Source organism: Microtus pennsylvanicus, chromosome 6 (genome assembly GCF_037038515.1).
Source record: "Microtus pennsylvanicus isolate mMicPen1 chromosome 6, mMicPen1.hap1, whole genome shotgun sequence".
Classification (NCBI taxonomy): Eukaryota; Metazoa; Chordata; class Mammalia; order Rodentia; family Cricetidae; genus Microtus; species Microtus pennsylvanicus.
Genome location: NC_134584.1, coordinates 104,980,763 through 104,996,122, shown reverse-complemented (window position 1 = coordinate 104,996,122; position 15,360 = coordinate 104,980,763). Strand labels below are relative to the sequence as shown.

General features: G+C 43.9%; 1 protein-coding gene across 1 annotated transcript; it reads left to right on the top strand.

Annotated features, from left to right (window-relative positions):
• Positions 1-646: 646 nt before the first annotated feature.
• Positions 647-13,174, top strand: LOC142852720 (acylcarnitine hydrolase-like). Its single transcript, XM_075977756.1, has 12 exons — positions 647-746; positions 3,357-3,561; positions 4,230-4,371; positions 8,651-8,784; positions 8,870-9,128; positions 9,873-9,971; positions 10,239-10,379; positions 10,472-10,555; positions 10,789-10,933; positions 11,344-11,481; positions 12,233-12,305; positions 12,724-13,174. The coding sequence occupies exons 1-12, from the start codon at positions 647-649 to the stop codon at positions 12,905-12,907; spliced, it is 1,704 nt and encodes a 567-aa protein (XP_075833871.1). The 3' UTR covers positions 12,908-13,174.
• Positions 13,175-15,360: the final 2,186 nt, after the last annotated feature.

The window sequence follows — 15,360 nt, the reverse complement described above, 5'->3', positions numbered from 1 at the left end:
AATATATATAGGAAGAGAGGAGAGTGGAAAATAATATATAGCTCAATAAAAACAATAAAAATAGATGGTCACTATAAGGGAGGAGAGACCTGATTGTAGACTCTGTGAATTATGACTCAAGAAAGCAAGAAGTTTAGAAGAACAGGGTGTGTCAAGGGCACCCTGGGCTTGCTCCTGCTCTTCCTTTATCAAGAGACAATTCCCAAGTATTCATTCCACTCATCTATGGGAATATCACAGTACACACCTCCTTAGAAAAGAAACCATAGCTTCCATAGCTTTCTGTTTTTTGCTCTCTGTCCCACACCTACACCGGACCTGTGCCTCCAAAGACAGTACACATGGTGACCCCAGGTTTGAGGTGATGGTTGCTGGTATCAGAATAATTAGCTTCTGAAGCTATGTTGTGCCTTGCAATGAAATTATAAAAGGAAGTCACATCGCAGAAAAGCATTTGCCCCACCTTCTGAACCCTGGTTCCTATCAGTTCTGCTTAGTTGCAGCTCTCCTGCAACTTTGCCCCGCCCACCAAGCTCCTGCCTATAAATCATAGGGTTGAAAAAATTGTCCAGGCAGAGCCCACATATTCTGCTTCCTGCACACAGTGCATCCCATAGCAGCACAGAATCAGGCCTCAGAGCTGATCATGCCGTCCTGCAAACGTCGTGGTTGGCTGATTGCTGGAGCCTGTGCCCTTCTGTTAATTGCTGTAGCCTGTGGGCTTGTGTTTCTTCTCCGCGCGCATGGTGAGACTTCTTACGTGGGTGGTGGGGGACAGAGTTACCAATTTTGGCAGAGGCAGAGGCTAAGGCTGTGGTAGGGAAGGTAGCAAGGGAGGAAGAGCAGGTAGAGATGACAGAGTGGAAAAGTGGCCCCTGTAGCCCAGAGAGTCAGTGATGTCTGAGGACACTCAATAGAACAGAGGGCTACTCTGCCAAGCCTGGGCCTGAGAGTCACAAGGAAGAGTGTTGGGGACAGAGGGACAGATGGGCCATGTCCCCTTTCTGTATAGGGTTGTGCCTGTGGCTCTTATTGACCCATTGGTAATAATAAAATGAATTACACCTTCCTACTAGCATTGAACTCCAAATGGGTCACCCTCTCAGACAGAGAAGCATCACGGTATACTCCAAATAATCCTAGGAAATTTTCCTGGCCCTCGGTCATACAGTTCTCCAGCCCTACAACAGTTGCCCAACTGAGAGGCCCGTGTTCCCTTTCCCATTTTCTGACCTTTGGAAAAGGTACAACTTGGAGTCCGAGGCAAAGGGCATGAGCTCTGTGTCTGCCAGAAAGTCTTCAGGTTTATGAATAGGTGAGCCAGGAGGGTACTGTGCCCGGTGTCAGTGTGCAACCCTGAGGCCTCCTACCCAAAAGCATTCAAGCCTGAGTCATGCTGACCTCCTGCCAGGCCTCCTCAATCAGATTTAGCCTAAGGAGGCCATAAGGACCTCACTGTGACTCTTCCCTGCTGTTGTCCAGATTCTGAGATATCACCAGGACTCCTGGACGGGAAGATCTGCCCAACTCACTCTTGGCTTATTTGAACATTCTTCTTTGGATCCTAGGTTCAGAATCACTGATAAGTATAAGAGGGCACAGAGTTATGCACCATTCAGGCCAGGCTCATCCATGGGACATCAAGATAAGATCGGAGTGAGCTGGTGTAATGGCACACACCTGTAAACGGTGTTCTAGATGAGGCAGAGAAAGTGGAAGGCTTTTCAGCTGCAAGCCAGCCTAGGCTACACAGCAAGAACCTGTCTGGTGGGTTGGTAAATGTATAAATGTTAAAACAGAATACCACAGCAATTTCAGCATCAGTAATAATTAAGATGAGGTGGATATCTGGAAGTAAACTTGGTCAACAATGCTTACCATAGCAAAATCAGGAATTTAAAGTATCACATAAACGGTCAAACGGCAGTCTCGTCAATGGTGACTTGGTTTTAAGTATGACATAGATGATAGATAATTATTTAATTACAGGAAAATTTTTGCTACTTTTTTTTAAAACTTTTCATAGGCCTCCTTTTTCCACGTACAGCTGTTATAAAGACACAGTAACTCTTGAGAAGGTGACACGTGTAATTAGAGATGTGTTATCCTTTCCCCACATGCCACTCAAAATCAGAATCTCTACTTAGCTGGGTGGTGGTGGTGCATCCTTATAATCTCAGCACTTGGGAGGCAGAGGCAGGTGAATCTCTGTGAGTTCAAGGCCTGCCTACCCTACAAAGCAAGTTTTCAGACTGTCAGAGATTTTACACAGAGAAACCTTGTTTAGAAAAACCAGGGGAAAAAAAGATTAAAAAAAAGAATCCCTCCTTAATAAACTTCAATGCTTCATTTTTAAATAAAAAGGAAAATGTATGCATAGTTTTTTTTAAACTAATTTACCACAAACCGTCCCTTTCTGGGCTGTTTTCCTGCCTCCTGACTTAAAGTACACTCACTCCAATATGTGGGATTCCATGGAGAGCTTCTCTTGAGGGTGAAGCATCCTGCCTGTAGCCTGACTCTTAGCAAACCCATTTCAGCAGGTTTTGCCTGTTGCTGTAGCAGTGACAGATATTAGTGCCCCATGTCCTCAGTGATCTATATAAGCAGATATGGTTTGTGGCATACTGTCCTGCAGACAGTGTGTCCCTGGAGATAGGAGTGAGTTTTCAGCACTGGAAAGATTTTGGCAAATGGCCTTCTGGCCCCTGAGAGTGCTTGTTGCCTTGGCTACTTGTTACCACATCAAGCAGCACCAAACATGCCATCCATGTTTATCAGGTCTGGAAGATTTTTACTCTTTATGGAAATAAAACAGGTGTAGTAAGAGACCACTTGTTCGTTCCTGGATGCTCAGCCCTGAAACAACCACACAAAGGAACCATATTATTTGCAATAGTATTTGTCCAGTAGCTTAAGCATATTTTTAGCTTACTCATATCCTAAACTAACCCATTTCTATTACTCTGTGAATCACCAGTGGCGATGTCTTACCACCAAGGTTCCAACTGGCAGCTCATGTCTTTCCCCTCTGGTGGCTCCATGGTGTCTCCTTGACACTATCTTTCTCCCAGCATTCAGTTCAGCTTTCCCCACCTACCTCTATTCTGCCCTGCACATGCCAAAGACAGTTTTTTATTAACCAGTGGTATTCACAGCATACTGAGGGGAATCCCACATCAGACAGGTCTGCCAAATTCTTCCACACTGGAACATGGTGCTGTGGAGACAAGTTGCCAGGGAGGTGGGTACTTGGAAAAGGCTTTGATTTGAGGATAGCAAGAAAGAAGTAACAGCCATAGTGTGAAGATAGATGGTTGGGCAAACCCAACCTTGATATCGTATGCCACTTACAGGTGAAGACTCAGCCAACCCCATCAGGACTACCCACACGGGAAAGGTGCAGGGAAGTCTTATCCACTTGAATGACACCAAAGAGGGCGTCTACATCTTCCTGGGAATTCCCTTTGCCAAGCCACCTCTAGGAGACCTGAGATTTGCACCTCCTGAGCCTCCTGAATCATGGAGTGGTGTGAGGGATGGGACCACCTACCCAGCCAGGTAAGTCCTCCTGAGTCCCAGAAAATGTCAGGTCCTGAAATGGGCAGGAGGTCAGAACCTGACGAGACTGCAGTGCTTTCTCCATCTCCTGCCCTCCACTGCATTCTCTCTGTGATGGGATATGCTGCAGATGCCAGGGAAAGGCCAAAGTGATGACGGTTCCTGAGCAAAATCACCCTCCACAATCACTGTACCAACCTATAGGAGTCCAGGTACCATTGGCCAAGAGACAAGTATATGTCTTCCAACTAGAGATTCTTCAAGAGAAGACAGATCCTTGAGAGTCTGAATGTGAGGTGAAGGATGTCCCACCAACCATGTTTATCAATGGAGCACCTATATGGGTACAGGATCCAATACCCAGACTTTGGAGAGTACAAAAAGAAATGGTGTCATTACACACACCAATAGTTTTCACAGAAGTTCATCAATATCCCATCATCAGGAAGAGTGGGATCCAAAGACCCATCTGGCAGTCTCCCTAGAAGTTTTCCCAAAGTCTGTGACATTTACCTGATTTGGAAGAGCTTTTGGAGTAGGACCTCATGTTATCAGGACATCATGGGGCCAGAAAGAGGGGTTTTGTGGCTGAGATAAAATATGTGCTAGGCCTCTGCTTTTAATTTTAACTACCGCAAATCTCTTAGAATAACTGTCATTGTCCTCAGATGTCTACAAAATTCTGGGACAGTGGTTTCAGAAAATCTGGCAATGATAAAACGGAGTATACCTTCCATCTTGACATCTGAGGACTGCCTGTATCTCAACATCTACACACCAGCTCATGCCCGTGAAGGCTCCAAACTGCCTGTGAGTGGAAGCCATACTCAGATCTGGGGGTGGGCATTTCTTCGGGATGATTAAAAGGGGGCAAATTCAATGTGAGACTCTGATGAGAAACCCTCCCTATCAGGTATCCAGGAAGGCCTTCTCTGCCATCGCATGCAGCTAAACCCTAGGTATGGGACACAGAGACCTAAACACTCTGGGAAGTCAGTGGCTATGGCTCCTTGATCAACTCAGGTTTCACACTACCTATCAGAGGCCTGAGAGCTAAATCCTGAGCTCTTGCAAATTTATTGGCATGGACTATCCATTGTGCCAATGATTTTTTTCTCTTGTTTTGAGAAAGGGTCTCTCTATATAACCCTGGCTGACTCATTATGTAGACAAGGCTGGTCTCAATCTTTGATCTCTGCCTCCAGAGATATGGTAATTTTTTTGATTAATAATAGATCCTCTATCATATATTAACTCTTCTTTGAAAGTCTGGTATAATTCTTCAATAAATGCCATCTGCCCCTGTGCTTTTTTTTTTAGTTGGGAAAATTTTAATGACTACTATTTCACTGGGAGTTATAGGTATATTTAAATTGTTTTTCCGATTGTGATTTAACTTTGGTAAGTGATACCTATTGAGAAAATTATCCATTTCATTTAGATTTTCTAATGTGGTAAAGTATAGGTTTTGAAAGCATGTCCTTATAGATTTCTTTGGTGTCTGTTGTTATGACCCCCTTTCAAATTTTATTAATTTGATTATTCTGATTTTATGGTTTTTCTTTGTATGTTTATTTATATAATGAATTACACGGATAGATTTTGGTTGTTGAACCAGCCCTGTATCTCTGGGATGAAGCCTGCTTGATCATGATGGATGATTTTTTTATGTGTTTTTGGATTTGGTGTACCAGAATTTTGTTGAGAATTTTTGCATCGATGTTCATGGGTGAGATTGGTTTGTAATTCTCTTTCTTGGTTGTGTCTTTGTGTGGTTTCAGTATCAGGGTAACAATAGCCTCATAAAACGAGTTTGGCAATGTCCCTTCTTCTTCTATTATGTGGAACACTTGGAGGATTATAGGTATTAGCTTTTCTTGGAAATTCTGGTAGAATTCTTCACTAATGTCATCCAGCCCTGGGCTTTTTGGGGGGGGGGGGGCTTTTGATGACAGCTTTTAGTTCCTCACAGCTTATAGGTCTATTTAAATTGCTAACCTGGTCTTGATTTAATTTTGGTTTATGGTATCTATCCAAAAAATTGTCCATTTTTTTTACACTTTCCAATTTGTGTAGTACAGGTTTTTGTAGTAAGACCTGATGATTCTCTGAATTTCCTCAGTGTCTGTTGTTATGTCCCCCTTATCATTTCTGATTTTGTTAATTTGGATGCTCTCTCTCTCTCTGCCTTTTGATTAGTTTGGTTAAGGGTTTGTCAATCTTGTTGGTTTTCTCAAAGAACCAACTCTTTGTTTCATTGATTCTTTGTTTTTATTTTGTTGATTTTAGCCCTCAATTTGATTATTTCCTGTCTTCTACTCCTCTTGGGTGAGTCTGCTTCTTTTTGTTCTAGAGCTTTCAGGTATGCCGTTAAGTCACTTATGTGAGCCTTTTCTGTTTTCTTTATGTGGGCACTTAGTTCCTTCAAATGAGGCCAGCAGTCTCTTTGTGTCTTGGCCCAATCCTTGCAGTGGCTGTCTGAGTATTTGGGAGTTTTTCTTGGTCTACTCTGCATTGTCAATGTCTGTCTCAGAAAGCCTCTGAGGTCTCTATACACCAGATCTCTTGGTCTTCTCTCCTAGTTTGCTCTCTTGGTGCTTTCTTATTCCCATCAGTGTTGTGGCACGCTCTTGGTCCCCTCAGTATCACAGCAAGCTCTTAGCTCTTAGGTGGGGCTCCAGTGGATGGCTTTGGGCTTTGGGGGATCCTAACCACAGGAAACTTTGTACTGGCTGGCTAAAAAAGCCAAGGGAGTTGGAGAAGGGGGCTGGGGTATTGTCCTTCTGGGGAGGTCCTAGTGAGTGGGGTATCTTGCCATGTAGCCGTTCACTCACCTCTTAGATCCCCTCAGTATTGGAGCAAGCTGTGTTTCAGAGTTCCATTGAGACTGCTGTCGAATATCAGTTATATTAATTTGGCTGATAAAATCAATTAGCTCTAGTATTTCTCTGTTTAGTTTCTGCCTGGATGACCTGTCCATTGGTGAGAATAGGGTATTGAAGTCTTCCACTATTATTGTGTCAGGGTCAATATGTGATTTAAGGTCTAATAGTGTTTCTTTTACAAAAATGGGTACTCCTGTGTTTGGGATAGATGTTAAGAATTGAAATGTCATCTTGGTGTATTTTTTCTTGTGATGAATATGTAGTATCTTTTCCTAATACTTTTGATTAATTTTATTAGATATGAAAATGACTACACAAGATTGCTTCTTGGGTTTGTTTACTTAGAATATCTTTTTCCAACCTTTTACCCTGAGCTAATGTCTACCCCTGATATTGAGGTGTATTTCTTGTATGCAGCAGAAGGATGGATCCTGTGTTTGTAACCATTCTGGTGATCTGTGTTGGGGAATTGAGTTCACTGATATCAAGAGATATTAATGATCAATGATTGTTAATTCCTGTTATTTTATTGTTGTTGTTGCTGCTGCTGCTGGTGTGTATGTTCCATTCTTTTAGTTTTGCTAGTGTGAGTGTATTTATTGCTTATGTTTCCATGTGTGTAATTAACCTTAGTTTAGAGTTTTCCTTCTAGTACCTTCTTTATGGCTGATTTGCATCTAGATATTGTTTAAATTTAATTTTATAATGGAATGTCTTAAGATGATTGAAAGTTTTGCTGGGTATAGTAATCTTGGCTGGCACCTGTGGTCTCTTAGAGTCTCCTGCACATCTGTCCAAGACTTTCTGTCTTTTAGAGTCTCCATTGAGAAGTCAGGTGTAAATCTAATAGTTCTGCCTTATATGTTATTTGATCTTTCTCCCTTAAAGTTGTTAATATTCTTCCTTTGTTCCATACGTCTAGTGTTTTGATTATTATGTGCTGAGGGGACTTTTCTGGTCCAATCTATTTGGTGTTCGGTTTGCCTTTTGTACCAGTATATGCATTTCCCTCTTTAAGTTAGGAAAATTTTCTTCTATGGTTTAGTTGAAGATATTTTCTAGACCTTTAAACTATTTGGTATTCTTCTCCTTCCTCTATTCCTATTATTCATAGATTTGTTCTTTTCACAGTGTCCAGATTTCTTGGATGTTTTGTGTCAAAATTTTTTTCAGATCTACATTTTCTTTGGCCAATGTATTTATTTCTTCTATTGTATCTTCGAAGTCTGAGATTTTCTCTTCCATCTCTTGTATTCTGTTGGTGAGGTTTGCCTCTGTAGTTCCTGCTCACATTCCTAAACTTTTCACTCCCAGGATTCCCTTGGTTTGTGTTTTCTTTATTGTTTCTATAACCATTTTAATGTCTTGAACAGTTTTATTTCTTTCCTTCAACTATTTTTATTTTCTTTATTTTCTTTAAGGGATTTATTAATTGGCTCTTTAAGGACCTCTTTCATCTTCATATTAAAGTCTTTTTCAGTTATGTGGGAATATTTAAAACCTGCTGTGGTAGGATAGCTGGGCGCTGTTGGAGACACATTGTCTTGCCTGTTATTTACTGTGTTCTTATGCTGGCATCTAGCCATCTGAGTTGGGGGTGACTGTAGGTCTAGGTGTTGTTTTCTGGGTTTCTCTTTGTTTTTGTGAGTTTAGTTACTTAATTTCTGTTTCCTCTCTGGATTTTTAGAAAGTATGTTGCCTGTTCAGTCAGTGTGTTCCCTGAGAATGCTGGGAGGAGAGGAGAGGTTCTGTTTTGCAGTGCTAGGGGTGACGCTGAGAATTGGGTCTGGGGGAACAGAGAGTGGGAAAGGTCCACAGTCAGCCTACCTGGTCCCAGATCTCTGGTATTAAATAAAGGTATACATCACCATGACCAGCTATGTGCCAATGATTTTTTGTTAATAATCAGGAGAATCACTGATGAATATACCTGTTTTCATTCCATTTCATAGGGTCTGAGAGCAGGGGTGTTATTACTCCAGATTTAGAGCCATTAATTCAGGCTTGGGTCCTTAGAGAAGCAGAGAGACTAGCAAGTATCCTGATGGTACTAGAGCCCTGTCTGTGGTCCAGGTGAGGAGGTCCTGAGAAATTTTGTCTGTGTGTCTAAGTACACTGAGCCAAAGCATTAGGTAAAGTAGAAGACACTCAGGTGGAGCTTGAGCTGGGTGGGAACCTCCTGGCATCTGACTTGATTTCCACAGGTAATGGTGTGGATCCATGGGGGTGCACTGGTTGGGGGTATGGCTTCTGCGTACGATGGATCCTTGATGGCAGCCAGGGAGGATGTTGTGGTGGTCACTATCCAGTACCGCCTGGGTGTTCTGGGCTTCTTCAGGTGAGTCTGGGGCTACCCTGCACTGTAAGGTAGAGGATGAAAGAAAATAAGACAGCCCTGTGATTCCTTCTCTGCATCTTCACAGCACTGGAGATGAGCATGCCAGAGGCAACTGGGGCTATCTGGACCAAGTGGCTGCCCTGCACTGGGTCCAGCAGAACATTGCCTACTTTGGAGGCAACCCAGACCTTGTCACCATCTTTGGAGAGTCTGCAGGAGGCACAAGTGTCTCTTCACAGGTTGTGTCCCCCATGTCAAAGGGACTCTTCCACAGGGCCATCATGGAGAGTGGGGTGGCCCTGCTGCCTGACCTGATCTCTAACACCTCTGAGGTGGTTTACACAGTGAGTCACTTCAGCCATTGATGACCCTGCAGCCTCAGCCTCCACCCTCTGGTACTCTGGGAGTTTTCTCAGTTGGGAAAACAAGGGGTGTGGGAAATAGCTTCTTTCAGTACTTTCTGAGAGATTCAAGGGTTGGAATCCATTTCTCTCTATACAGGCTGGGTGTAATAACCATGTATAAATACCTTGTAGTGGCCATCATATTCAGAAACAAATACATATGGGTTGAAGATATGACTCAATAGGTAAAAACATAAGGACCTGAGTTCAAATTCCCTCAGAAACCACAAAAAGCTGCATGGAGAAACAAGTGTGTGATCCTGGTATTCATAGGATGAGGTAAGAGGCAGAGACCAGAAAATCCCTGAAAGGCCACAAATAAGATAGACTCTTGTATAAAGGAAGAAATAATGAAAGATCATTTCTCAAACAAGATGGGAAGTGAGGACTAGCAACCAGATGGTGTCCTCGAATCTTTGCATGGAAACCATGGTACAGGCACTCCTGAAGTCACACGCACTCGTGGACAAACACACGTAGCTTACTTTTTAAAGTCTTTAGGTAGAATGACCCTTCTGGCTGTCACATCTGAGCAACAAGAAAATGGGAATTTCATACTTACTCTATTTCACCAGCACAAAAAGTGTGATGTGATATTTGGGCACCATGCCAATCAACTGGGGTTGGGAAAACTCCTCTACTTGCCTGAAAGGATGGATCAACTCCTGCCTGATCCCTTTACAGAAAGTGGCCAGCTTATCTGGTTGTGAGACTGTGGACTCAGAGACCCTGGTGCACTGTCTGAGAAACAAGAGTGAAGAGGAGATTCTGGCTATTAACAAGGTTGGGAGAGTTGTGTGACTTGGAGGACCTGGTCAGTGGGATGTGGGAGAGTCAGTCCTTACTACTCTAAACAAATTACCCCTGCTCCATGGTTTGGCATCCTCTTAATCACGTGTGTAAAATGAATACCAAATATCCTAATATATGTAGATTCTGTCAGGCGTGGAGAAACATCCTGAGACAATTAAATGGGGGCAGGGGTAATGGTCAGGGTTTCTCAGGGGACATCAGAATTGACCTCCATCACTGACCTTGGATGTCCCTCAGGTCTTCACTCATATCCCTGCTGTGGTGGATGGAGAGTTCCTACCCAGGCATCCCCAAGAGTTGTTGACTTCTGCGGATTTTCACCCTGTCCCCAGCATCATTGGTGTCAACAATGATGAGTTTGGCTGGGGTCTCCCTATGGTGAGGCACAGTTCCAATTCTCTGATGAGCAGTGAAAACTTAATCCATATCCAGCTGACCATATACTGAAAACTGTCCTCTCTCTCTTGCAGATGTTGGGGGTTGATCAAATAATAAAGGAGATAACCAGAGAGACCCTACCAGCTATTCTCAATTACACAACAACAACACAGATGGTGAGACACCTTGAGTACTGCCCCCAATAGAAAGAGCCACTATGTATCCTTCTCAGACAGCATGTCTACAAACAAAGATTTGTGTGTGTGTGGTTTGTTGGAGGGCTCACCCCAGAACTTATACCTTTCCCTCTATACCATATCTTATCCCTGGCCACATTCTCCACACTGAGGCCACTGCCTATCAAAACAAGAACCTGCCTAAACTCATTCTTCCTGATTCCCTGCTGCAGATGTTACCTCCTGAGTGTAGTGACCTGCTAATGGAAGAGTATATGAACAACACTGAAGATGCTCTGACCCTCCAAATACAGTACAAGGAAATGATGGCAGACTATTTGTTCGTGATTCCTGCACTCCAAGTAGCAAAGTCTCAACGTGAGTACATCTGTGATGAGGCCTAGTGGGGAGGAGCTCAGAGCCATGGGTCCCATATAAGCTTAATAGTGTCCAGGTCCGCGCTCATGTCTGGGTCACATCTCTGGTACCAAACTCCCGGGACCATTACATCAGCATTTCTTTATTCTAGTGTAAGAGAGGGGAGTGACATCCAGATACAGACAAGGAAACAGGTTGCTGATACTCCATTAATTTGGCAAAACTACTCAGCTGGGAAGGCCAGGATCACTGTTTAGCCAAAGGCTTTCTCATAACTAGTGCTCCAGCCTGGGGCCACCCATTTGACAATTAAAACACCAGATAACTGTATACCGACATAACTTATCACTAAGGGTTAAGAAGGAAAGTTAAGGTGAGGGAATACTATGTAACCATGTCCAAACTTCTAGGTTCCCGTGCGTTTGTCTACTTTTATGAATTCTGTCATGTGCCCAGCTACGTCAAAGATGTGAGGCCACCCCATGTGAAAGTTGACCATGGCGATGAGATGGCTTTTGTTTTTGGGTCCTCACCCTTGGACATGAAACGTGAGTCTTCTTGTGTTTCATGAGCTGGATGGGGGTCACAGGTGGGTACTGAGCTCTGTCCAGTTGAAATAAATCAAGGCTCTGGGAGAGGACATAATCAAGTAAGCACCCTTTCCACCCTCAAAAAACAATACCCAGATTAGAATCCGGACCCTTCCAAATATAATCTATTGCCTTAGTTACTTTTCTATTGTTGCGATGAGATACTATGATCAAGTTGGCTTATAGAAGAAAGAGTTTATTGGGACTTAGAGTTTCAAAGGGTTAGTTAGAGTCTATGACAATCGAGGATGGGAGAATAGCAGCATGCAGGCAGGCAAGGCATTGTAACAGTAGCTAACTAAAAGCTTACATTCTGATCTACAAACACAAGGCAGAGAGAGCTAACTGGACTAGACTGGACTTTTAAACCTCAAAGCCAATTTCCGGTGATATACCTCCTCCAAAAAGGCCATACCTCCTAATTCTTCCTAAATAGTTCCACTAACTGGGGACCAAGCATTAAAATATATGAGTTTATAGGATTTGAGCCACCACACCTATGTTAGATGGAATGAGGACACACTGAGCAGAACTGAACCTGGAGGCATCAATTAGAGGTGTGGGTGGCTCTTGGATCCTTGGTGGTGAAGGAGGAAAAGAGGCCTAGGATTCAAGGTCAGGCTACAGAAAAGATGGTGATTGTGGAGCAGGAATAGGCAGCTGCATTAGGTGGCTGGGACCTGAACCTCTGTCTTCCCCACAGCTACAGCTGTCTTCACTGAGGAGGAGGAGCTGCTGAGCAGGAGAATGATGAAGTACTGGACCAACTTTGCACGACATGGGTGAGAACACCCCCCTCCCTCAACCTCCTCAGTGATGGGTCCCTATCTAGGGCTCCATTGGTGGTTGATGACTTCTTTTGCATGCATGGATAACTCATCACATGATAGAGTCCTCCTCACCCCAGGGCACACTTAGGTTCATCGTACATATTGGTTACTGGTCACACTGCAATGACTTGACAGGAGCTATGGTATTGTTCTTTAGATTTTGCCTTTGAGTGGGAGACCCAAAATTGTCTGGGTAGTCTTGCCCCACATGGAGCAGACACTCGTACGTGACACTTGTATCCCTGTGTAAGGACACGTGCCTCATCTGTCCCCTCAACTATTGGCCCAATTAGTCTACTACCTTGACAAATTGGGAGATTACAATGATGAGGATGACCTTACCATTCCCTGATGGCTGGCGTATCCGCAGGAACCCCAACAGCGAGGGTCTACCTAACTGGCCCAAGATGGACGATAATGAGAAGTACCTACAGCTGGACATCCAGCCTGCTGTGGGCCAAGCCCTGAAGGCCAGAAGACTGCAGTTCTGGACTCAGACTCTGCCCCAGAAGATCCAGGAGCTAAAGGGTTCTCAGAATAATTACAAAGAGTAGTACCCTGTGAGAGGAATGGTGTGAAGGGCTGAATATACATGAGGTCAGCCGAACATTCTTAGAGAATCCCGGTTAGAGTCTAACAGTCACATCACCATCCCTTACCTCTGCAATTGTCCATTTGGTCTACATGTACAACAAACCCTTGGTGTGTCACTCATTCCTCAACATGCTGGGACACCTTTTATGAGACTCCGTGAATGCTCCCATGACTGTAGATGTGTGACCCCTAAGTGCCCCAGTCTTCTTTCACTGTCCCCTGGGGCAACACCCTTTTCCTTCCTTTCTTCATCTGCTCTCCTCCTCTCTCCTCTTCTCCAAGCCCCAGACAGTCTTCAGATGAAACAGAAGCTTTGGAAATATTTATTATATGGTATTGGACTGTCAAAATCCTATGTTCTCTCAGCAAGTCTCGTGTCTTCTTATTTGTAAGTGGCCAATAAAGAAACCTAATAGCCAACGTCCTACCTATTGTTTTCATGTGTTCAGTCAGGTTGTTGTTCCAAAAATTCACAAATTGCAAGCTGAGCTCTTTATAGGTATCTGTGGGTCCTGCAATCAGAGACATAGGCAGAAAGATTATGTGATTCCCGCAATTTCGGGTCAGCCTGAGCAACATAGTAAGACCAACATCTCTAAACAAATTATAATCTGGATAACATACAAATAGCAAGAAATTGTATAAATGCTTATAAACCAAGAAATCCACAGTCAAATGCCATCAAATTTGCTTTGTGGTGAGAGTTAGGCCTCTGGCTCAAAAGATTTCACATTGCATCCTCGTTGGATAGAATGAGAAAACAATGATACTCTTGGATCTTCCCAGAGCCATAACTCTTAATAACATTGGATCAGAAATTAGATTTCAGCAAATAAATTTGATCCCATGGCTTTCAGACCATATCTCATGAAGGTTTCTGACATCAGTCACAAATGATGCCAACTGATGAGAAAAAACTCTATGCATTTTTCCCGTATATGAAATTTTACAAATGCCTGCAGAAGCAGAATTAGATAAATTCATGGGATTTTCAATCTGGGTCGGGAGTTAGGGAGTTGATCAGAACTACATGGGTTTCTCAGTGCCCCATTTTCTGAAGTTTGCTCTTTGGATCAGGAGTTAGGCAGGCAGTATGGAGTCCACCCTTGCTTGAGGCTATTACATCTGTGAAAATGTTTGTCCATTGGGTGTGTCCTGAAAATGGGGCGGTGTCAGAAGAGACCCTTGTCCCTGGCACCCTGAGCAAGCTTCTTCTTGTGTGGAGTTGTCTTCCTGCCCATCATAAACCCTCCAGAAGACTCTTGACTCCTTGGTCATCCCCTAATCTTCTTGATAGTCCATGTAATTGATTTCCATAAATGTTTCAATCCCAGCAGTACAAAGTCTCTTGCACTTTGACCCTTACAAAGGTGCCAAATTCTGCTCTGTCTGTACTCTTGCTCCCCGAGCACTTTCTCTTTCATTAAGGAGTGGTGAGTGCCTTGTGTCCTGCAAGCCCTAGGATCTCCCTATTCCTCTACCTCTCATCATCACCTACTTGGGCCAGTTCTCCAGAGCACAGTCCCCCTTTCCCAGCCACTGCACTGAATACAAATAATAATGAACCATGACCTTTGGGTTGAAAAACAAGATTTCATGTTGCCTACTCAGGAAATAAATGAAGCTGATTTTGAGCCTTGATTAAGAAACTGAGCAGAGGGGTGCTCTCACTGGGGCCTTAATGCATTGTTGAGCTCCTGGTGAGACCAGTAGTTGGCTGCACCTCACCAGGCAGTCAGGTTTGGGCTTCAACCCTGAAAGCTTTCATTGCTGTAATCTTGGTGTCTGCTGACAACCACTGCCCACCGCAGCTGATGACTTTCCTGGCTCCTGGAAGGAAAATCAGAGGCAGACAACCAACAGTGTGCTGACTGGCAGCTCATGCTGCTGCACCCACATCCCCTCCTCTTTGCAAAGCCCTTTTATCCCCTAAGCAAAAGCAGGACCATGTAAACCAATCTTTGGGTCCCTCTGCCAGGTGGGATCCTGGTGACTGATGATCTTGCTTGGAGTCATTGTGCCCTTGCACCCACCTCGCTCTCAGGCGCTCGCCTTTCCCTGAAGATAAACTCTGAAACTTTCACCCTCTCTTGGTGTCTGTGGTCTCCATTTGCCACATTTGTGAGACATGAACCAGCACTGGCTTCTGGTATCGGGAGCTCGTGTGACCGATTGCTCAGCATCTTTCCCCCAGTACCAAGCCTTCAAGTGTTCTGAGGAGACTCTGTTGCAGGGAAGGTCAGCACTGAACCTCACTACTATAAACCCTCGGCCATGTGGCTCTCATTTCTCTGAATACACAGGACAGTTCACCAACAGCAATCTTGGGGTACTTTTTAGACTTTCAGTAGTTATTATGGGCTAGTGACCCACAAGCTCGTGTTTTGAGTGCTTGCCCATAGCTAGAGGACTA

Bases quoted from the DNA above. Each gene is read 5' to 3' on its own strand.
- LOC142852720 (XM_075977756.1), top strand. From the start codon at position 647: ATGCCGTCCTGCAAACGTCGTGGTTGGCTGATTGCTGGAGCCTGTGCC. The intron at 747-3,356 runs GTGAGACTTCTT...TGCCACTTACAG, and splicing joins GTTTCTTCTCCGCGCGCATG to GTGAAGACTCAGCCAACCCC. The intron at 3,562-4,229 runs GTAAGTCCTCCT...CATTGTCCTCAG, and splicing joins GGGACCACCTACCCAGCCAG to ATGTCTACAAAATTCTGGGA.